General features: G+C 29.7%; 2 protein-coding genes and 1 long non-coding RNA gene across 3 annotated transcripts; 2 read left to right on the top strand and 1 right to left on the bottom strand.

Annotated features, from left to right (window-relative positions):
- The first annotated feature begins 2,731 nt into the window (after positions 1-2,731).
- Positions 2,732-4,657, top strand: LOC120091385 (uncharacterized). The gene is made up of 2 exons (XR_005485706.2): positions 2,732-2,863; positions 3,340-4,657. It is a non-coding gene; the product is annotated as an uncharacterized LOC120091385 (long non-coding RNA).
- A 13,947-nt stretch (positions 4,658-18,604) lies between these two features.
- Positions 18,605-19,193, top strand: LOC120089931 (calvin cycle protein CP12-1, chloroplastic-like). Its single transcript, XM_039047375.2, has one exon. The coding sequence runs from the start codon at positions 18,605-18,607 to the stop codon at positions 19,055-19,057; it is 453 nt and encodes a 150-aa protein (XP_038903303.1). The 3' UTR covers positions 19,058-19,193.
- BZIP53 (basic region/leucine zipper motif 53) lies at positions 18,612-24,706 on the bottom strand. The gene has a single exon (XM_039049091.2). It carries the CDS (start codon positions 22,739-22,741, stop codon positions 22,313-22,315), a length of 429 nt encoding a protein of 142 aa, XP_038905019.1. The 5' UTR covers positions 22,742-24,706; the 3' UTR covers positions 18,612-22,312.
- Between the last annotated feature and the right edge of the window lie 833 nt (positions 24,707-25,539).

Below are 25,539 nucleotides of genomic sequence, written 5' to 3'. Positions count from 1 at the left end.
TTGAAAATTTTGCTTCAAAATTATTTCATTGATTTTTTTTTCTAAAAAAATTAAATAGAGAATAATTCTCTACTGGAAATCTTACCCTTCAAATTCCTCACTTGAAATCCTAGCCTCAATCAAGCAAAATTAAATGGGAAATTTCCCATCCCTGACCTGCCCTGTGGCTATTGAGAGAGATTTGAACATCTATACCAACAGAGCATCAATATTTACATTTAACGTCACCCAAATGAGCAACATTTAAGAATAATATGAGAATTAATAGCATTCAATCATATAAAAAATTTATAGTGTAAATTTAGTGAGTAGGTAATAAAAAAGTGCGAGAATAAAATGTGTTAGACCGTAGTTAACTTTTCGTAAGGACAAAAATATTTTGAGATATTTGGCAAACTTATTGTTAATTGAATTAAAAATTTTAAAGCTACATCAAATTGAGATCAAACATATCGACTTTAAGCATTGTGATACTTTGAATATTGCCAATATTTGTTTAAGGTACTCAAACATTATTTGATTGTCTCTATATTCGGCTTATCTGATTAAGGGTTGCTTTCGGAAAGTGTTGATCCTGCAAAATACTTTCTTTATATAGAAAATCCTGTCTTCCATGTTGTTGCAAATATTTTCCTTTTTCGTGCTCAAGTATTTTTTGAAGTTAGGATTGGGTTTCTCTGTATCTGCTATGCGTATTTAAAGACTCTTAGTCTTTGTGTTAGTCTTTGGACACTTATTCCAAGCTATTTGCGTGCTTCATCAGTATACCATTTGAGAAGGGATTCTCAAGCTTTGGGGGAGCCTAAGCTAAACAAGTGATGTAGTTTGTGCTCGTAAGGAAAAGATAGAGTGCTAGTGAGAAGGAGTCTCACGACTCAAGAGGATGAGTCTTAGTCTTAGGGAGAGCCTAAGACATTCTTCACTGATATCATTGTTTAAGAGGGTGCTAGTGAAAATGGTCGAGTTGTTAAGCTATACAAAGGTCACTCTAAATGAGTTGTCAATATAGATAAGTACCACGTTATAATCACTTATCATTTATATTAGTGAAATTATCTTTCCATGGGCACATTATTCCCCAGACGTAGGTGTTGATCACCAAACTAGGTTAACAATTTTTGTGTGATTTCTGTTTGGTATTTTTGTTTGTTGAATATTCTGTGAATTGTTGAGACATAGTTCATAACATCTTTTAACGTGCGGTAGGTACTTCCATATTATTTTCAAGCACCACTCAACTGGTTATGATATAGGGTTCTCAATATAAAAGTTTAAGGTTTGGATCTCTTTACCTTCATGTATTATTATTATACTCAAATAAAAGAAATTGAAATCAAACATAAATTATAGTTTGACCTTTTTTATTAGTTTTTTTTTTAAAAAAAAAAAATTAATGGAAGTATAGCTCAACTAGTCATGCATAATATATATCTACCATTAAAAGTCTATTCACCTTCACACATGTTATATTTAAATTCATTTGTAACATTGCTATAGAATTTTGAAATGAAGAGAAGTAATAAACTTTTATTATAAAGCATAAAAAAAGGTTTAATCAGAAAAGAGTTGTTACTTCAAGAATATTTGTGACCTGAAGCTACAAGTAAATAGTACATCCAATCTAATTAAAATTTCTATATATTTCGTTTGTTCATGAAACACATCATTATTGTTATCACAAATGAGAATAGTAGTGCAAAAAAAAAAAAAAAAAAAGTGAGGCACGTACTCATTGTAACCATTGTAGTAAAATAATTCTCAATATTACACCAATTATTGGACTTTGATTAAAAGAACAATTGCAAATATAATAATCAAACCCAAAGTATTTGTAAATATAACAAAATGCAAAAAAATTTATAAATATAGCAAAATTTAGATCCAGATAGATCTCAGAGCTTATCAGTGATAAATCATATCACTAATAAGAGTCTATCAACGACAAAACCTATCACTAATCATCAGTGCACAAATTCTAAGCACCTGATAGGCAAAGATGGTGTATTAAAAAATGTGTTTCATATGTTGAAAATTCCCTTACAAGGCTGATCACATGCCTTCAAGTCTCAATCAGCAAAGTTGACAAAAGCAGTAATAGTGATGAATGCTCAAAAATTTTTTACCTAAATTTGTTTGTACTAAAAAAATCAATTTCAATATTGAATTCTGGAGATGATTAAGAAATAATTAATCAGCTCAACTAATTCCTAACAGATTCGATAACCTACTGATCTAACTATTGAAAGTAAGAGGTTGAGCAGGAAAAAGTTTTTCTCAATTCATTCTATTGCTTTCCTTCTTTCTTTTCCCTATATTGATTGTTGTTTGTTCTTGTTCTTCTTCATATTTTCATTGATATTTTTTATATTTTCACAAGTTTTGATATCAATATAACAGTAGACATTTTCATCATATCACTTAAAAAAACAACGAAATATAAAAATAAACAACAAAATATTATTAACATAAATAATAGACGGATTAACTTGTTTGAAAAGTATAAAATATTTATTTATTAATTTAAATATTTTCTAGAATTTTCTATTTTTGGAGAACATTTTTTTAGTCCCTAAAGTTTGGTCTAGTTTTTTGTTTCGTCCATATGTTTCAAAAAGTTATACTTTTTAGTTTTTAAAGGGTATTTGGTAACCCAACCCAACTCGGTTGGTTTAAATTACCCAACTACCGTTTGGATTACCAATAAGCATTAAATGATGGGTTTTTGGTAACCCACCATTTTACCATCCTCAACTCCCTAGTATTATGATGCGTTTCATTACTATCCCCTTTACTCACCCATTTCTCTTTCTCTCTCTTCTCATCTTTTTCTTCTTTCGCAGTTCAGTTCGTCTTCCTTCATCTGGTCCCTCCTTTCTCCCTTTGGCTCATATGTGTTGTATTCTCCATAGGCTTCATTTTATATTTGCATTTTCTTGCGTTTCTCTTCTTCGATTTTCTTTGTATGGCTATTTTTTTTAGATCTAGTAGATATGAACAATTTTTTAGGAGATCTAGCTATTTTCTATTCTACTTTTTCGCAGTTCGGTTCATCTTCCTTCATCTCATCTCTCCTCTCTCCCTTTGGCTCGTATGTATTGTATTCTCCATAGGTTTCATTCTATATTTGCATTTTCTTGCGTTTCTCTTCTTTGATTTTCTTTGTATGGCTATTTTTTTTAGATCTAGTAGATATGAATGATTTTTTAGTAGATCTAGCTATTTTCTGTTGTTCTACTTTGTCTTTTTGTTTAGATCTAAAATCTTTTGAAATATTTTGTTTATGGGTTTGAATTTGTACGTTCTCGTCCCGATTTCCTGATGTTTTATTCGTCCTTGCAGGTTAATTTTTCATTCTTTTCAATGATATGGGCTCGATTTCATGGAAATGGTTCGCATGGCAGATCTATTGTGTGAGTTTTTTTCATTCGAATTTTTTTGTTTCTATTTTATGACTAGGATTTATGGTTCTTCTTCGTGTCTGCTTCTTTTTTCAGTCGTTATATGTTTTTCTTATTCGTCTCTAATATTTTTTGTTTTCACTTCTATTGCGTTTTTTTCCTCGTCTCAAAGGTAACTTTTTCCCACTTGTATTATGTTTACCCTATTATTTTTCTCCTATTGATATCTTCTTCTTCTTTGTGTGTGCTACCTCTTTCGATCACTATATGTGTTTATTCTTCGTTCTTTCGCTTCTGTTATGTTATTACAACCAAGTCTCTGTCATTTTGTTTCCATTTCTATTATGTTTACTTCTTCATCTTCGTTCTTTCTTCCCCTGTTGATATTTGTTCTGATTCATCTCTATCTTTCCTACTTTTTTTTCCAAATCTCCTTTTTCCGCTTCAATAATAAACCATGTGTCCTTCACTTGTCCTTTTCTTTGCTTTTCCATCAAAAATTGGATATTGAAAAACATTGAAAAGAAGATAGACTGTGGTATAATGATGGCACATAATATAAATTTATATTTTGAAAATAAGATAGACTATGGTATAATGATTGCACATAGACTATGGTATAATGATTGCACATACTATAATGTGTAAAATTTTGAAATATAAATTTGATTACACATAACGTGAAAAAAAGATAGACTATGGTATAATGTTAGGAGTTTTGATTGGGTCAACAATTTATTAAAAACTCATAAATAAAACTCATAATGTTAATAGACTAGAATTTATTAATACCTATAAGCCTTTAAAAAACCATAATCGGATGATAGAACAACAACCAGCATAAGATTGGCCAGACTCGTTGTGTGGCAAACGGAGAAGTACAAGCTGGAATTTGGATGTCGGAAGGAGGTAGTTAATGTCATATTTAGTATTGAGGGGTTGATTGAGGATGATAGACACGACCTAGTTGATATCATTGGTACAGACATACAAAAGGCGGACATCTTCCTCGTTGTACCAGAAGAGGCATAGAAATGGTATTGCATCTGCCTACTTGCTCAGACCCTTTAGATTGACCACCTAATATTTCAACCCAAAAATGTATATTTTGTGAATTTGATTTTTGAAACGGGCACATATTTTGCTGTTCGATATTACTTTTGTGATGTTCAAAAGAATGTAACTTTACTATATTAACACACTGTAAACATCATTATGAAATGAAAGGTAAATATTCTATGCACAATTTCATTTTGACATAGACGATCCATGTTATATAAACATAAAATATCAAATTATCGAGTGCTTCAACGTTTATGTGTACAACATGTTAATTTTTTTTTTTTATATAATAATGTGAAGTTAGTAAGATTTAATATATATATATATATATATATATATATATATAACCAATTTATAAGTAATTGAAGGTTAAAAGTTATTGTCAGATAGAAGGAAAAATGTTCATTTTTTTGCAATATGACATGTATTTTAGTATAGAATTGAAAATTAATCAACAACAACCGAGAAAAAAAAAAACAATTGTCTTTATAAAAACTGCACCAAATATCCCAACTTAATTCAACTCACTCTATACCCCAAACACAAACTTACTCAATTCAACTCAATTCAACTCAATACCCAAAACACAGACAATTTAACTCTCCACATAATTTAACTTCCCAGATAATAACTGTCAACTCAATTCAACTCTCTGCTTTTATTGCGCACCAAACACCCCTAAATTTTGAGTTTGATTTCAACGTAGATTTAGAATTTCAAAATTTTATAATTTTATCTTTGAGATTTGTGTTTTTTTCTTCAATTTGATTCCTAAGTTTCAGGATTTATATTTTTAACCTTAATTTTTTACTAAATACTCGCTTTTAGTCTTTGGAGTTAATGTCTATTAATTAATTTAAAATAATTATGAAGTAAAATTTTACATTTAATTTTAATAGTGATGAAAAATAATGAAACTTAAGGTGTGTTTAGAATATATTTTCAAGTATTTAATTTAAAAAATAAATCATTTTGGAAGAATTGAAGTGTTTGGCAACCACTCAAAATATTTTAATAAGATTTTATCAAAAGTGTTTAAAAAAATGAGTTTTTTGAAAAACATTTTTTTCTCAAGTCAATCCAAACAGGCCTTTAATTAATTATCTTGCTTTTACTATTTACCACAACAACTTCTTTAGTGAAATGGCGAAATGGGATGATGTCCGCCAACGATTCTTTCTCGCATTCATGGAGGCTTGCGTCAGGCAAATTGTTGTCACAACCACTTGCTGGAGACGGTTTTGGAGGAAGTTGGAGTGATTGACAATGAGGATTTGTGCGAAAATGCATTTCTAGGGATTTTGATCGATTGGTCGAGGAATCCATTGTTTATGAATAATGTTGATGTTCGTCACAAGAAATTTAATTGACTAAAAATTTTCATTTTTGTCTCTATACTTTTTAATTTTGCTACATTTTAGTTCATGAACTTTTAAAAGGTTCATGTTATAGTCTTTGACTTTCTTTCTATATCAGATCTTAAACTTTCAAAATATCTGTTGCTATCTTATTTTTTCAACTTATATCCATTTGCTTGTCAAGTGCTTGTCTTTAGAATTCAAAAAAAAAAAAAAAAACCAAGACAAAACAAAAAAACAAGACAAAACAAAACCAAAAAAAAAAAAAAAAACAACAAAACAAAAGTGCCTGCCTTTTATCTAGGTAGTTTGAAACCATCTCTAGGATTCACATTTTAATACGCATACTCAAAATTGTCATTAGTTTATTAAAAAAAATGAAGATACCGACATATTCAAAGGATTAAAATAGACATTTTAAAAGTTCAAAACAAAAAATAAAAATAAATGTGAAAGTTCAAAGACTAAAATAGACATTTAAAACTTTATGGACCAATAAAACAAACTTGAAAGTTGAGATTATTAGGATTACTAGCATGCAACGGAACAAACAAATTAATAAACACTCTAATTACATTTAATTTGAGTTCTAAAAGCATGCTCTTCTCGTGATTCCAAGTTGCTTTTCTCGTGATTCCAACTCCAATTCAAAAGTGAACCACCAAAAGATCTTTTCTACTATTCTCAACTTTGAATTTGAGTGGTAGAACTCAGATTTGAGTGAATTTGTGGAAGAAAATATGGGTTTTTTAGATTTGGAAATTAGTTTTAAGTGGGATCTTCCCACATAGATGTGCCTCAATGTTTTGGAGGTGAAAATCGCATATCATTGTTCATGTTTGCTCATTCATAGAAAAGGAAATCTTATACTCGTATAAGTACTACTTTCACTTATTATCAAATATGCTAACACCATTCAAATCTAACTGTACTAAAATATTATTTATGAAGAACAATTTATAATGTGGGCAAATAAAATATATACTAAAGCCCCGTTTGTTTCAGAAGTTTTTCAATGTGATTTTATACAAATATTTAATATCCTTATTTGTTTTACAGGATTTCACTTTTTAAAAATTGGGAGATTATTATCCAGAGAACTTTAAAACCCAATTGACATGGTGACTTTTTATACTCTACATAATTGTGGAATTTTTATGTCGGGGAGATGAATAATAAAAATATAGTCTAATTTACTAATAAATTAAAATAAATGATTTATTGTTATTGATTGTAACTATTTATTAAATATAGATATTTTTTCTAGACTTAATAAATTTTAAATAATACTTTTAAAAGTAATATTCATGCTATCTCAACTATTTAATGTAAATTATTAATATTAATGATCACTATTCTAATTAATTTAATTATTTTTAGTAATTAATTAAATAGTTTAACTGTGTTTAAATAAAAGTATTTATTCATTTCTATTTTAATTGATTAAATCATTAATCAATATAACTATAAATTAAATAAGGATTATTTTCAAATGTATGAAAATGAACTAACTTATTTATAAATATAGCAAAATGTCATTGTCTATCACGAATAGACATATTTTGCTATATTTGAAAATATTTTCAATAGTTTTTTTATTTAAAATAATTAACCATTAAATAATGCTAAATTTAGTTAATGATTATATTAACTGCTCTCTTGTATTTAATTAAGTAATGATTTAATTTTGGTTTACATATATAAGATTGGTAAATTAAACACAAAAATTTAACTTTCAAACATTATTTATCTTGCATATCCAAGCACAAACAATAATCATCCCAGACATTTAAAACTCAGTCATTCAAATCTCAGATATTTAGTATTTATACCCATGAAACAATATATGGGATCCAAATGACCCTTAAGAGTACTAAAAGTTTCTTTTAAGGCCTTGGGTTCAAATTTCTAGTTTTTTTTTAGTTAAAAAACATATGGCGTGTGAAAATTTGAAACCCTAATATTTTTATTAAAGACATAAGACCTTAAAACTCAAACAGCAGTTGTGGGGTCTATAGTTTGACTTTTTTTTTTTTTTTTTTTGAGAATATGTAGAGAGGAAAAATCAAACCTCTAACTTCTAGATTGATAGTACAAGTACTATACGAGTTGAACTATGCTCATTTTTTATAGTATAACGAATTGATAACATATAAAATTGATGTTTGTAGTCATAGACTCGTGAACTTAATTTCTTGACCAACCAAGAAATAAAGTTACTTCAACCTAACAACTAATAAGGTCATGATGTCCATTCTTAATTTCATACTTTGAAATATTATCCACCGAAGGTGCTTTTATATGGGATGATGTCTCTCTAGAAATTATCAGGATGTGTTTGGGGCAAGGACTATCCTAAAACTATAATAACAATCTCTTGTTATAGTAAATACTATTTTATATTTCTCAATTAGCTACAGCAACACTATTTTAAAATTCACATTTGCTACGGTATATATTATTTGCTATAGTCTTTATTATTTTACATTCATCATTTTTTATTCTTTGCTATAGTATTTACTATTTTCTTCTCAAACTAAAATGGTTTACCCTTCAAATACATACTATTATAACTCAAATTAAAATAATCTACATCCCAAACACAAACTATTATAACTCAACTATAATAATCTAAGACTATGATAACCAACTCCAGTCCCCAAATGCCTCCTTAAGAATAGGCTTGAACATAATAAAGGAATGGATTTCTAGCAAGCTACCAATTTAGTTCTAAAAAAAAAGTTTAAATATTATACATAGATTGGTTCTTTTTAGTTATGGTCGAACTAATCTTTCTACTCATTGGAAAACTCTTTGGTAAATTTTTTTTTTGGGTTCAAAAATTTCAGTATTTAGAGTCGGTTTAGATTTGTCCATGTTATTCTATGGATATGAATATTATATATATATAATTTAAATGTCTAAAATAATTAAAGTTGCGTTTAAATATGATAAAGAGAACTACCTCAATCACGTATGAGAATCCCTCTTTATTTTAGATGAACCCCACAACGATAATTGGAGAGAAAATTAGAGAGAGCGAGAGCCATGAGAGTAAAACCAGCGAGAGCGAGAGCGAGAGCCACGAGAGCCAAACCAACGAGAGCGAGAGTCACAAGAGCCAAACCAGCGAAAAAACTGGAGAGAGCGAGATTCTGAGAACAGAAAGATCGAGATTTGGACAGAAGCGTGGATTATGCGTTGAATTTGGCCACGATCTTATAGATTATACATGGAGAACCCTAAAATAGAATAAAAACAAAGGTTGATGACGTAAGGGCAAACGTTAGCCAAAATTAGATGCCTTATTAAGAGAAATTCTTAAACCTAAGTAATTTTAAAAAAGCCATTTGTAGGATGAGTTGTCACACAGAGAAGAGCTGGAAACGGCTATAAATAGGAGGCTTTAGGTTAGAAGTTAAACTGATTCTCAAACAAAACTCAGTAGTAAAAATCGTGTGAAAAGGGTGAAGTAATTCTGTTAGTTAAAAGGAGGAAACGCAAGGGAAGTGCTGCCCAAATTTCCTTCTGGTTTAAGAGGGAAAGCTATTAAACCATAAGGAATAATAAGGAATAACTAGGATCGTAGTCAAGGTAAGTAGTTTATCTCACCCTCTCTTTAAGTGTTTCATGGTAGTGTACCTTTAATATGTTGCATAATTATGTTATTGTTATGTTACATTACATGTTTAAAATACGTTTATCGACAAGGGACTCCATGCATTATGTTTATTCATAAGATTAAATTTTAATTAGATAAAGGTTATGCTTCTAGGGTTAGCAGGGCATGTATGGTTGCACCCCTCTAGACCCAATTCTATGTCAAGATTATGCTAGGGACTAACGGGGTATGTATGGTTGCACCCCTCTAGTCCAATCTTACGTTTATGTTAATGGTTGATGTTTGATGCAACTCTGGCCCTACTGACTGCATAACCCGCTAATCATCAGATGGGTTAGTTTCTGCCTAAGTCCTCATCTTCCTATCAGGACGGAGAAATTTACATTAGAAGCATAACCGACCACCACATGTTATTATATGTTTTCGGTCCCAATCTTATGTTTTCAAGACATGTTGCATGTGATTGTGCATTTGGTCACTACCCTATGTGAGAACTACTTACTGGGTATATTATATACTCATCCTATTTTTACAGACTTTGTAGGTAAGGACACAGCGCAGGTGGCAGAACTGGACGTCGCTCAAATGGCCAACCATCAAACTCACTATTATAGACATATGCATTTTTGTATCACTACGCTGATGTTTTATGGATCCTGATGTTTTGTAAAATAAATTTTTTTTTTATATAGTTTTCTACCTAATTAATAAAATCTTAGATATGTTCTTTTGAGATTATTGCCAAAACTCATCTCATAACGGTCGGAACATAATATGTAAGGATCCGGTCGTTACACAAAGTGTTGTTCTAAATGTGGAGATTACAACCCTATTTAAACTAATTTAATAGACACCATGAAAAGGTGCAACCTTTCACTTATATTGGGTACATTCATCTAATACCCTTTCAACTACTCTAATTAATGTAAATTCATAATTAAATACATGGGATGTTAATAGTGTAAATGAATCTGAATTTTTAGATTCATGATGGCTTTTGGATGACCAAATGACTCTTGGAGCTTTAATGGTTGCAACTCTTCACCTTTGACTGGAAACTTATCTTCAAAGCAAGTATTTAATCCTTCTAGAAGTCTTTTAGCTCTAGCTTATCATTGGTTTTTGGGACATAATGATTGCATCATGATTAGATTGACTTATAAAGCTCTCCCATGGATTTTTAGCATGAGCTTCGATTGAGCTGAATTGAGCTTGTTGAACTTCATTTTTCTCTTATAAAACTTCATGTTCTCCTATCATTGTCATCTCATTGTTAGCTCCTTATCAAAATATGCGAGATAACTAATGTATGGGAATTAAACATATGTATTTGTTATATAATCATGAATCAAATTTAATAATATTTAATATATTCTCGCAGAAATAGAGATAAATAAATATTTTAATATTAAACGTTAATTAAAAGCAATATATATATATATTACTAATATAATTAAATAAATATAAATTAATTATAATATTATTAATTAATAAGAAAATTCTATAATAAAAAGTTAAGTAAATATAAAATGTTAATTGTAAATGTAATAATCAAAATTTATTAAGTCTAAAAATTATATTTATATTTAATACTTAATTAATTATGTTATAGAAAATCTCAATTATGTGAAGGTATTAAAAAATTTATTTGAGATAAATTTTAAATCTCTTAGTGAAACAAGAACAAATAATTAAACTTTCTAAAAAATATTAAATACCGATGGAAAAGATTTGTAAAACCAATCAAACGGTTAGATACCATCTAATCTTAAACTTGAATGTTTTGTTCGATTGTCTCGTCCTACATATTAAAAAAAATAAAGAAGAAAAAAAAAACCCAACTTATTTAAAAGAGTCGTGTGGGTCAAACTATAGTTTGGGCTCATAAATGAACTTTACCTTATCCTAGATTCTGATTCATGTTCTTAATGAAAATTACCCAAACTATATGCCTATATATATATATATATTATTACTTTTTCTTACATACAAATCTTAAGCCCACTAAATTTAAACGCCAAATACTATTAAATTACTATTGGTTGTAAAGGTCAAAAGTTGTTAACTTTAGCCCTATAGTTCTTCATTTCAAAATTAGTTTTTTTTTTTTTTACTTTTACTTAAAAAAGCAAGTTAGAGCTTATCGGCTCATAAGTCTAGCTTTTTGTAGAAAATTTGAAGCTACATCTCTTTGCACAACCTTCCGCTAGTCTATGATTTTTAGAAGTGTTCATGGATTGAATTGGATTGAAAGACTTTTTAGACTCAATTCAATTATTCGGATTGTAAATTTCTCCAATCCAAATAATCTTTATTAAAAAATGAACCTAACCCAATTATGAAATATTTGAGTTGGATTGGTTGGGGTTAATCGGGTAATTTATTTAAAATTTTGTTCTAAAAAAAACAAAACATAAATACATAAAAATCTAATTTAATTATTTTCATATATTGAATTAAGATTAACTACTCAATTTCAATTTATTTAGTAAAAATTTTCTTTCTAAAGTGTAAATAAACTATTTTAAGAGTTGTTGAAGAATAAAATATTCAAAAAATATTGTAATTAAATAAAATTAAAATCAGTATATGCATAAATAATTGTGTTATAAGTAACAAAAAAAATATATATATATTTTAAAATTAATAATAAATCTGGGTTGGTTTTGATTATATTAGGTGAACCTATGAACCAACCCAACCCATAAAATTTTCATTTATTTGAATCCAACCTAATCCAAATGAGTTGATAATCTAATCCAAACCGTACGAATTGGGTTGGATTGATTGGTTTTTTCGGATCATCTAGTTTTTTAAACATCCCTAGTGGCTTAGAGATTGGTTTTGTAGATGTTGGTTACTTCAATGGATCTCCTATCTGTGTGGATTACCAAACAGTAGCCTATAAAAAATCCATTAAGATGTGCATTAAATCCTAACAAATTTGAAGGGTGTCATGGTAGTTTTTAAGGCTGGCAGTGGGCAGACCTCTATTCTATTAGGATGGTATTGGACAAAGCAAATTATTTTTTTTCTAAAGTCAAGAATATGAATTGTTAAAAAGATTGTGAGTAAATAAACCTAATTAAAAAAATATAAAATAAATAAAATAATTATAAAATTTTTCAAATTTTATACTAAATCTTATATTTTTTTCAAAATTTCTCCAAATTTGATTATTTTTACCAAATCTTATATCAAATTTTCACATAGTTTTTCAAATCTTCACCCTAATTTCTATTTCCATATTATATGAATTTCTAAGTTCCCAATTTTTTTTATAAAAGATCAAATTTTGCAAATAGGAAAAATATAAAGAATCTCGATGTTAATCTGTAATAAATTTCATCACGAAAGCCTAAATATATAGTAATTTTGCCTGTGGCAATATTTGATCTTTGGACTAAAAGATTTGAAAAATTAAGTAAGATTTGATATAAAATTTGAAAAAATTACATAATATTTAGAAAAATCGATAGAATCTCATTCTACTGTCTGGGATTTCATCGAGAAAGCCCAAAACAATCAATAAAAGTTAGAAAAGTTAAATTTTTATGTAAATTTTGATGGACTATCTCACACGAAATAGATCGAAAAAATTATTGTAACAAGTTTTTAAAAAATGTGTTAGTTTTGAAAGATAAAAATTTGAAAAAGTTATTTCTGAAAATTTCCATCTATGACTGATAGACCTCTACCGATGATATGATCTATTACTTCTAACAAAATCTAAATTTTGTTATATCTATAAATTATTTTAGATTGTACTATACTCAAAAGTTAGCTAATAATTTTGATAAAAAATGATGTTTATCCCGTAAATTAACACAATATCAAGGTTGGAGCTTCTAAGTTTCCACCAATGCATGTAGCGGTGTATTAAGAAGACAACGCACACATTATATAGATGCCAACTTTGTAGCCTACCATAAAAAAGTAATATCTTTTTTCAAAAAAGGAGAAAAAAAAAACCTCTATTCATTCCAAAAGAGCATTATGATAGCTTCTAAATTGAATTGCAAACTTAGTTTCTCGACCATTTAAGTTTATGTCAAAAATATTTTTGAACTCTAAAAATTAATTTTGTAATTTTTTAAAGAAAAATGTAGAACATATCAACAATCTATATGAAATATAAATTCGAAGATCTAAGACTTGAAAAAAAAACAAAAATCGAACTATTGAGAATCTGTTAGGCAATTTTATAAGTTCAAGAATTTTTAGGATACCACTTTTAAAATTCATAATCTTATTATACACATTTTAAAACTTAGAAACTAAGGGCCCGTCCGATAACGTTCCTGTTTTATGTTTTCTGTTTCTGTTTCTTATTTTTTAAGAAATTGACCTGTTTGATAACTATTTATGTTTCTTGTTCTTAAAATTTGAGAAACGTTCCTAAAAATGAGACAAAAAATGAGGAATTATAAAAGGTATTCTTTTGTTTCATTTCTATTTTATTTAAGGTTGTTTTCAGAATATTTTATACTAGAGAGACTTGGTTAATTGGTGAAGAAAAATGCCTAAATTACTCTTCATATTCATCGTCTTAAGATCAAATCTCATTTGAAACTTATTTTATTTTATTTTTCATTCTTTCTTTTATATTTCTTTTTTCTCTATTTTTTTATATTTATTTCAGAATTATTTATTTCTTTTATTTGTATTTATTTTCTTCTTTCTCTCTTTTATATTTCCCTTTTCTCTTAATATTTCTTTCATAATTATTTCTTCCTTTTATTTATATTTATTTTCTTCTTTTTTTATATATATTTATTTTCTCCCTATATTTTTTATATTTCTTTCTTTTATTTATATTTATTGTCCTTTTTTATATCTATATGTTAATTTAATTTTGAATTTTGAATTTTCAAATATTTAGATTTATATATTTTTTTGATTTTCAAATTTCAAATTTTCAATAGGGTTATTTTCAAATATAGGAAAATGAACTATAACAAAATTTTACTGTCTATTGCAAATAGACTGTGATATTTTTCTATTATTTGTAAATATTTTCAACAATTTTTCATTTAAAATAATTTTCCTTTTCAATATGTATATATATATATATATTAATTTTGAATTTTGAATTTTTCAATATGCATATTTATTTATTTTTTTTATTACATACGAAACCAATTATAATTTTACAATAATATAAATTTTGTTTACTAAAATATTCATTTAGGTTCATTTCAATATTTTTACAACCTCAACACATTTACAATAGTATAATTGAGTTAGATTTGAGTCTTCATTATTTAAAATTTAAAACAAATGACTTGAGTGAGAAATAATATTGTAAATAAAATTTTAGCAACATAAGAATGATAGAAACAATTGTATTATTTATATTAATTTTACATCGGGACTTACGTGTATTCAATAGTTTAAATATTTGATAATTATTTTTTTTATATTTTAATGCATACTATATATTTTTATTTTATATAATTAAATTATATTTATTTGAACTATAAAATATGAAAAAAAATTATAAGGAAAAAAATAAAAGAAACGAAAAGCAAGAAATAGTTATCAAACAAGATTTTGTTCTTATTTCTTTTTTTTTTCAAGAAACAGGAAACATGAATAATTATCAAACATATTCCTGTTTCTTGTTCTAAAAAAAGAAGAAACGGGAAACAAGAAACAAGAAACAAGGAACGGAAAACATAAAACTGGAAACAGAAACATATCAAACAAACCCTAAATGAAGATAAATTCAAAAGTCAAAGTACTAAACCGATAATTTACATAACCAATATTCTATGCATTTATTTAATATATTAAGTAAAGCTAAAAAATTTCATTTTATTGATGCATAAATCCTCACAGGTCACTTCACATCTTTGTGAGTGTGTTCGAGCCGACCTGCAAAAGAATTCATATCAGTGTGGTTCCAACCACATATACACTCTAATTCGAAATTATCTAGATATTCACTTCCATTTAATAGACTTTGGTATAATTATCTATTGATTTAGTGTTAGAATTCCTCGAGTTTTTCCCTGATGATCGGTGTGGTAAATTTCTTTCTTTTTTTCCAGTTTTGTTGAACTTATTATCTATTCATCCATAATAAATATGCTCCTAATTGTTTGCATTTATTTTTTTAGGAGGTAAGAAGAATTAATATTTTTTTTTTTATAGAAGAATAATTAGAACACAATTGGTATGTTTTAGTTAATATTTAGATTAGTTGTTACTATAGATTAAGTATTGATTAATTAGTATTTTAGAATTAATTAGTTAATTATCTTATTTTTATGTAAGACTATATATCGCCACTTTTAGGATGGTAATTAGAAGCTTTTGATCATCTATTTTAATATAGAACTTGTGTTTTGGAGAGTTTATCTCAATTAGGGATAAATTTTTCTTGTTTGTCCATGAATTTGACCTAAATATCTCAACCCGTTGCATCAATGCCCTTGTTTTTTAATCTAAAATTTGTTAGTTTTGAATTTTGAACCGTTTATTAATAAGAGCAAAGCCTAGTTTTCCAAAAAATTCACTAACTCAACCAAATCATCTGCTTTTTAACTAATTTTCATTTCTCAATAATATCTAATAAGAGGTTACATATTTGTGTGGGGAATGACTTGAGCTTTTGGTCTATTACGAAAAACAAAAAGCAAAAGACATGTCAAAAAAATAGTACATTGTTCTACATTGAAAGATTTTGATTTATTGAATAAAGACTTGTGTAAGAATTTTTAAATTATTATCGTGGTGGAGGTAGAAACTTTCTCGATATGTGTACATTTTCATTGCTATTGGTTGTTGGACAGGGAGAGCAATAAGTTAAAGGTTATTGTTTTATTAATGTGACAGAAACATTTTATTACCGTTTTAAAACTGATTATGTGTATCTAAAATTAATTTCAATCTAAAACCATTCTAATTTCCTTCTTCCGTATATACAGTGCTATACCATTTTGAAAAATACACAATACAGAATAGGCTTCTTTCTTTTCCTCTCTGAATTTAAACTTCAATTTCTCAGCAATTTTCCTTTTCACTTCAACCATTCTCCGACGACTGCACGTCAAAATAGGGTGAAGTTAATGTTGAGGAGTCTTAAATCATCAATTAATCTAAATGTTTAAATTTAGGTCAATCGATAATTTTAAATGGTATCATAGCAGATTGGTTCATGATATCCTATGCTCAAACTCGTGCAATGTTATTTTCTCCCTATTTAATATCGATTTGTGCTTGTTTAGCTTTTCTTTATATTTCAAGTTCACAAATTAGGGAGAGTGTTAGTGATATATAATTAAATTTGCCTTTATCCACGAAAGTTTTTTGGTCAATTGGTTATTTAAGAAAGAGCAATCGATTTACAATGATTTAGCATCAAAGTAGTGCCGTATATTACTTTTAAGGCAGTGGATTTTTCATGGCACAATAACAATGATCTACCTTTGGTCTTACCATTTGAACATTCAAGTGAGTTTAATATGAAAACGTCTTAATACAGGCCTTGGCACAGGTATGATCGGGTGAGCTTCGATATCAAGTCATGAAAAAAAATGGAGAAACATATACATGGGAGTCCTTATTCCTTAATAGTTTGATCGGACAGTTAACTCCAATAGTATATTTTCATAAGAAAAGAACTTGGATGCTCTCTTGGTGACACTTATCTTGCTGCATCTCAAAAGATTGTCTAATAAAATTTTGACACGGGATAAATAATTTTTTTTAAAAATATATATTTTATTGTATAAGAAAAGGGAATATATACGATTAGGTGTAGCTCATTATCCTTGCAATAAACTAAGGTTTAAGATTTTTCATATATCTCGTTTGATATTGTTTTATTCTTGCACATGTTTTGTGTGGAATAAAATAAATAAATGAAACTCTTGCTAGTTTAATTAGGTAGACTTTGAAACAAAATGTAATATTAAATTGCCGTGTAGAAAAACCCAATCTTCTACTTCTAGAATTGGGGGTGGGAAATAATTTTATTAATAGGAAAATTGCACTTTTGTCCTTGTAGTTTGGATTATTATGTTGTATTTGTAACCATTTTAGTCTCATTTTGTTTCATTTTATTCGATTGTGTTAGTTTTTTTTTTTTTTTTAATTATTGAATGAAAGATCGGGTAACGAAAGACTGGACGACACTAATCTTTTCTCTTATTATCCTATTTTTTTTCTTTCTTTTTATCCCCCTTTCTTGTTTTGACATTTCTTCATAATTTCAAGTGACGCTTTCTAATTATTCCAATTTGATGATTAAGGCGTCATATCACTAAATTTACCATCACGAGTATTTTTCTGTTAAACTTGTTTCGATCTTATCTGCTTCATTTGAACTTTGATTTGAGTAATCAAATTATGTTGAAATCATCATGTCAATCTCGATATACGAACACTTTAAAATACTAAAATCATCACTAAATAAATATTTGTTATGATCAAAATTTTCCCAAACTCTCTCGCCCGAATATTGGAGAAAGCTAGAATATATAAAAAAACAAATAATGAAACATATTTCGAACTTGTGTTCAATAATTAGTAGTAGTTTATATAAAGTGCCATGCTCTATAGTTTTCTCCTTTGCCTAAACTAGGTTAAGCCTAAGCTTGAACTATGCCCAATAATTGCTTTGGATTTTGTAAATGAGAAATTCTCATCTCTCTTTCTTACTTCAACTTGATTAATCAAAACCTTGAGAAATTTTCCATTGTATAATTTACTTGTTTCACATTATATGATAATTTTGTAACATCCAAATAAACTTGATATTTAATTTATGTGTCTCTCCTCTATTTTTATTATTTATTTTTTTTTCTTATTCCTCTTTTAACTTCTAGTGACCAATGAAAGCCCTTTGCAAATCAGGACAATTGCAGCTGCAAGATATATTAGCCATTTCTCTTGATATTTTTATGCTCTATGAGACAAAATCCTCCTGCCATCTGCCCATCAAATGGCCATAAATTTTCAAGACTTGTCCATTTTAACTTAGTTTCAATTTCCTACTCTTTTTCTTTTTTCAAATTTTTGGACCTTTGATGAAATATCTTCAGAACTCTTATGACGTGGGCTTCACCCATTGGTTATCATTTGATAAGAAATATGTGTCAATGGCACACTTCCCATTCCAATTTATATATTATATATAGTTCCTAAAGCCATATCCCATGATTTATATCCTCTTTGAAGCTCACAAACTGAACTTAACATTACTTTCTTCCATACACATAGATATGGCAACAATTTATGGTGTAAACCTCTCAAGTCCAAGGATCTTGCCCAAGGCAGCTAAGACACCTAAAGTACAGGCTCTCAATGTCGGGTCGCTCCGCTGCTCGTGGAAGCAATCGACCCGGTTCGGAGCCGTACGATTGAGAGTTCCACCGGTTCACGCTGCTCCGGATAAGATATCAGATAAGGTAGAAGAGAGTATAAAAAATGCAGAGGAGGCTTGTGCAGGCGACCCTGTGAGTGGCGAGTGCGCTGCAGCATGGGACGAAGTTGAGGAATTGAGCGCAGCGGCGAGCCATGCTCGTGACAGGAAGAAGGAGTCGGATCCATTGGAGAACTATTGCAAAGACAATCCAGAGACCGAGGAATGTCGCACCTATGACAATTGAGTAATGAAATGATATCAAATTTTAGGCATTTTATTTCATCTATATATTGATTTGGGTTAAAGTTATTGGACGACATGTTGTTGTATAACTTTTTAAAGTTGTTAATTTTACAAAGTTGCATGAATATGGCCATAAACTCGTCTTAGATAAGAGCTTTAGATATTATCCACACGTTATGATTAAGCTTTGAGAAAAGGTTTTTCTCGTCTACCTTATTTTGGCCATTTCTTGCTTGTAAATTGCCTTTCAAAGTGGGAACCTAGGGAATTATAAAGATAAATTATTTGTTTATCTATAGATAGACAAGGAAAATATTATTCCATTTTTAATTCATTTCAATTATGTATTAAATTTTATGAATCTAAAAATCAATAAAGACCATCCCACTTCATTTTTACTACACATAAATTTAGGAATTCTATACTCTCCAAGATTTTCTGAAGCTTTTGAGTTCAAACATTCACCATAGAGTAATTTGAACTATTCAAGGTTTCAATTTGTTTGTATTTTCTAAAGACGGGCCAAGGAATGATTTTTTGTTTGATGTAGAAGCTTTGCAATTGCATATTGAGAGTAGGATTCATGTCATGTACTAACCTACTCTTGAGGTATTTGTTTCTCAAAACTATTTTGAGTCAATTTGACTTCCTCCTTTATATAATTATAATAAAACAAAATCCCTAATTTATATGATATAGAAGGTTTGCATATTAAGAGTCAAAATAATTTTCTAAGTTATTGTCAAAAAAAAAAAAAAACCCTCAGCCCTTATGATAACCATTTGCTTATTTAGATCTCATTTGATAATCATTATTTTTTTTTTTAAATTAAATCTATAGACACTATTTTCACCTCCAAATTTCTTCATTTATTATCTACCTTTTATTAATGGTTTAAAAAACCAAGTCAAAATTTGAAAACTAAAAAAAATAGCCTTTAGAAAGTTGTTTTTGTTTTTAAAATTTAACTAATTATTCAACCATTGTATTTAAGAAAGATTCAACTCATTACAAGAAATGAAGAGAAAATAGATTTAATTTTAAAAATAAAAAACTAAAGATAAAATAATTACCAATCAAGGTCTCATTTTTTTTTTATTGTTTTTTAAAAATTCGGCTTATAAACATACCTCATATCTAGTTCCTTTATTTTGTTATTCACTTTTAAATGGTCTTGTTTGGCTGAAAAATTCAAACATTTCTTTTGAAAAGACAACATTGAAAGAAAATTGAGAGAGAGGGCACAAATTTCAAAAACCTAAACCTAGAAATGAAATCTTTGTTAAAACAAAACCTTAACTATTAGGAGACGGAGTTAAATAAGTATGGAGTTAATATATTGAAATTAAGAAGTCTATGTTTAGGATGCAAAGCTACAAGATAATGTTCTATCAATAATGGTAAAAAATATACTAAGAAAGAAAGATAGAGTTACTCCATAAATGTGATAGAAAGGAAGATAAATTTTTTTCAATAAATGTGAAAAATAGAAAAAGATGGGAAGATAAAGTTATTCGATAAATGTGTAAACTTTAAATAGTGTAGTTGAATAATTTACACCAATTTAAGATATAGGAACAAACTACTTTTTTTTATAGTTTTTCAAATCTAGCCCAATTTTAAAGAACGTTTCCTAAAATTTATGAACAAAAAACAGGAAAGGTTATCATTCATGAATGTTCTTGAAAATTGAGAAAAAGAAACAGGAAGGGGTCCTATAATGTCCCCATTAACTCTAGGGAGAAAACTAGTTTAAAATTGTAGAATGATTAATAGTGTGAAGTAGAACAACAATTCAGGTTGACTACATTCCAAACTATAAAAAACAGAAATGATATCAACTAAAAAGTTCAATAATCATCACAGGAAACTTCTACAAAAATATCTAAAGAACCTTGGACAACTTTTCAAAAGCAATTAACAACATACTAGATTTTTGTTCCAAAACGGTTTTTAAAAACAGCTACAGAATCAGACAGCTGTGAATTAGATTACTGTTTAAAACTAAAGGTGAATACGAGAAACAAGTGGAAGTTGCTAGTCTTTTCATTAGTAAATAAATCTACGCCAGCAAGAAAGATAGACCACAGAAAATTAAGCTACAACACGTGACCTTTGGTTTTTACATCTATGCAATTTGTGGCGAGAAGGCTATTTTTAGAGAATAAATTTAGTTTATAAAGAAAAGAATCGGCATATTCTTGAAGAAGAGGAATAAGACTATTTAACACATTGGATAAGCTAAAATTGCCCACGGAACCAAGGGCAGACAGGTCAAATTTGTTCATTGACAAGCAATAGAAGAATTAGGGCATATTGAGTTTTTGGACTACTTTGACTTATATCTATAATCTTGATTATGATATCTAAACACTCCCTTTTTGTGAAATAAAATAAACTATCACTTAAAGGAGACCCTGTTTATTGTATATTTTTCTACCTTTTTCCCTTTAAAAAATTCCCCACCTACCAACTCCACCTACAAAAGACCCTGCAGCACACAAGGGCAACCAAAGAGAAGGTCCAAAGAAGATCAGAAAGGAGATTCCAGGAAGAATCAATCCAAGAGGATAAAATCAAAGAAGTTCAAAGACAGAAAAATATAGATATATATCAACCCTATCATTACATAATGGATTAGTACAAGCAACAGTACTCATCTGGGGTTTCTCCAGTACACAATCTGAGGCATATTCCTTTCCCATCTGGGATAGCCATGAATCAAATCCAGCCCCGGGACTTCTTTTTTTATTCAACTGTAATGAGCCAATTCAAAAGGTTAGGCGGCAAAATTCCTGATAATCTAAATCAAATTTGTAACAGACATAATGGACTTTGTTCAAAATGCAACAGCCCATATTCTAAAACAGCAACAAACAAAAGGAGCTAACACCCAGAGATCTTTGCATCAACAATATTCAATACTCGAGAGATAACACCAAATTCCATGTCATTGATACACAAGAACTTCTTGCGTTCAGCAATTACTCGGTGAGAAATCACAAATATAGAAGTCCCGGAATACAGATAGTATTAATATATCATTACCATAACCAAAAACACATAAATTACCATGTTCTAGACATTATCTTGACTAATCCACATTTGCAGATACATTACCACAATTACATGACACACAAACACAGACACACAGAGCAGAATCCTAAGACCTGCGACAAATTCACAGACGACTATGATTCCAAGGGACAAAAAGACTCGCAAATGTGGCATCTCTAATCCCTCTAAGAGGGACTGACTAACACAGGAACATGTCAGCAACGGGCAGAACTGGCCGAGAGAGCTCCCACGGCTTCAAGAGAGGATCGGGTATTTCAGGGATATCCATAGCAAGCCCGCTAACCTCCTCCACAATATGAAGAACAGAGTTTAAGGACCGCAAACGATCAGTGAGTTCCATAGCTTGAGCCCTGAGAACATTGTTCATGTTGTCGACTTGTACAAATGCTTGCTCCTTGGCACCAATGCTCTGCACAAGCTGATTATTCGCAATTTGTAATCGACTTACCTCACCAGCAAGGTCCTCCAATTGCTTCTGCTTTCTCATCCGAGACCTCCGAGCCGATTCTCGGTTAGATTGCATCCGCTTCCTCTTCCTCTCATCAGGAAGAGCAGATGGCGAACCTCCATTAGATCCGGAACTGGTTTGTCTTGGGATAGAAGCCATATAATTCTCTCTTTCAATTAATTCCCGCCAAATAATCACAAGTCAAAAGTTATTTCAGGTTCTAATCTGATAAAAGTAAAACGAATCTTCCGATCTACAACTCAGCCTAGTGTAAGAAGAGATCAATCGAATTCTACCGCGACGAAGGAAACGATTAGTTCATGAGAAAACATAGAACCAGTAGAGAAACACAACCGAAAAGGAGTGGAGGATACGAATACGTCGCCTTAATAAAGAGAACGTCATAGAAAACCTAAAATCATTGAGGAAATGAACAAAACCCTAGAAGGAAGCAGCTAACACACGGATTTTGAAATCAGAACAAGAGAGGCAAACACGGAAGCAGGAGAAATGAATCAAAGAACGGGCAAATTGAAAGAACAACCACAAATCAAGAGGCAACCGAGGAGCGGAAGGAAGAATTGGACAGAGATTCGAAATTGAAGAGAAGAGAGAGAAATGGGAAGGAAACCCAAGAAGAAGAAAAGGAAAGAAGGAAGAAAGAAAGAAAGAAAGAAAGAGATAAAAAAGACCAAAAGAAAAAGAGAGGAAAAGGAGAAAAGGAAACTTAGCTTAGAGAAGCGGAAGCTGAAAGGCAGCGAGCGAATTGGAAGGCGAAAGAAGGTTAGGCACGGCGTGGAGAGGGGCTTTTATAGGCGAGCAACGTGAAGGGCTCAACTAAAAAAATTCGGATTTTTTAATTATTTTATTTTTAAATGACAAAAACGTAATTTCATGGCAGCGCGTCGGTGTCATAGCTGGCATGGGACGTGACGACAGCGTGTAAGTATCTGTCTTCGTTTGATTCTACCGTTTTTTTCCCCCTCACGATTTTCATTCATTAATTTACTTTTTTAAATATTTTCTTTCACTCCGCAAGTTTTTTTTTTTTTTTTACCTTGTTACGCTGTTTTTACTATTACTTGACTAATGGTATAATGAAATGGAGATTCAATCCTTGATTGTAAATTATGGATATGAGAAAATATATCGACTTCACCACATTGTTTGCTACGATAAATATCTTTCCTTCCTTCTTTTCTTCTTCTTCCTTTCTATTTCTTCCCTCCTCCATTGAACCTTATTGTTCATCCTTTTCCTCCTCATCAATTGTTGTTTGTGTCCAAAATTCATTATATCATCAATTAAATATTCATAATCCATTAACGATGAACATCATTTAAAGTTCTGTTCTTATATGTGAAGGAACAAAGGTTCCATATTGTTAGAGTTTTGTTATTGGCTATATATCTGTTTGAGGTTGATAGTTGTTGGTTTCGTGGATGATCTGGTGTTGTTACAGAAGTTGTCACACAAGATGTCATTCCTGCAATTTATTTTTTCCTTATTTGAAAATTCTGCAGAGTTATTTTTCTGGATTTTTTTCCTTTCTTAATGCTCTACAGAACTCGTTTGATATTGTTTCTTTTATCTGTTGTGCCTATTTATTTGCAAGTCTTTGCATTGTTAGGGTTGTCACTTCTGTTTATTGATGTGGAGTTCTTGTGTTTTTATGTTGTCTATTTAATACAATACTCTACTGTGTTGTCGTTGATCTACATTCAACCATGTGAAATCTTTGTTGAAGGTTTCATGGTCTTAGGGGAGCTTAAGACTCGATACTTGAGAAGGGATTCGCTGCCTTACGGGGAGTCTAAGACTTCATTACACGAGAAGGAGTTCACACCCTTAAGGGGAGCTAAGTTATATCAGTGAAGTGTCTTCACGAACAGAGGAAAGATAACATCAAAAGAAAAGAATTTTCATACACTAAGGGAAACCGAAGTGTTCGTTGCTAATATTCACACACTTAGAGGGAGCCTAAGTGATTAGTGAGTTAAACTCTACATGTGTCACTATAAACACCATTACTTTACAAATAAATACTACATTGTAAATGCTCGACTCTTTAATATTAGTGAAAAGAAATTCTCTTTTCTGGGCACACTGCCCTCCGGATGTTGGTGGTATATTACCGAACTGGGTTACCAATCTCTGTGTGTTCTTCCTTGATTTATTGTTTGTTATTATTTTGTTGTCCCAGTAAATGCTTGGACATCCTATTTAACATTTGTGATCTAATTGACGTGTCTTCTTAAAATTTTTTACATGGTATCAAAGTAGTCACCTTTATCTCATGTGTGTCGATCATGGATAGAATTAAGGAAGGTGGTCCACCACATGTCTTCCCATTATAGAAGGAACAAAATACTCCTACTAGAAAGCTAGGATGACTGCTTTCTTGAAGTCAATGGACAAAAAAACTTGGAAAGTTATTGTAACTAGATGGTCTCATCCAACTACTAAAGGTGTTGATGGCAAAAAAATGTTGAAACCTGAAATTTAGTGGTCAGAAAATGAAGAAGAAACTTCCTAGGAAACTCTCGTGCACTGAATGCCATATTTAATGGAGTGATCGAAATAAATTCCATTTAGTTAACACTTGTGTATCTACAAAGGAAGCATGAGATATTTTATCTATTGCTCATGAGGGACCTTCAAAGGTCAAAATGTCTAGATTGCAACTGTTGACTTTAAAGTTTGAAAATCTAAAAATGCATGATGATCAATCAGTTGCTGACTTCAATGTTTGGTTGTTGGGTATTACTAATGAGTCTTTTGTACTGGGGGAGAAAATCTATGAAGAAAAATTAGTTAAAAAGGTGCTTAAGGCACTGCCTAAGATATTTGACATGAAGATAACTGTTATAGAAGCACAAGACCTAACTTCTACGAAAGTTGACGAATTGTTTGGCTCTCTACTAACCTTTGAGTTGTCTTTAGATAATAAACTTGAG

Source organism: Benincasa hispida, chromosome 11 (genome assembly GCF_027475165.1).
Source record: "Benincasa hispida cultivar pf3 chromosome 11, pf3_genome.v1.1, whole genome shotgun sequence".
Classification (NCBI taxonomy): Eukaryota; Viridiplantae; Streptophyta; class Magnoliopsida; order Cucurbitales; family Cucurbitaceae; genus Benincasa; species Benincasa hispida.
This window is presented reverse-complemented; position numbering and strand designations above follow the sequence as displayed.

What these genes read in the sequence shown, in the direction of transcription:
- LOC120089931 (XM_039047375.2), top strand. Translation starts at nt 18,605, where the DNA reads ATGATTTATATCCTCTTTGAAGCTCACAAACTGAACTTAACATTACTT.
- BZIP53 (XM_039049091.2), bottom strand. Translation starts at nt 22,741, where the DNA reads ATGGCTTCTATCCCAAGACAAACCAGTTCCGGATCTAATGGAGGTTCG.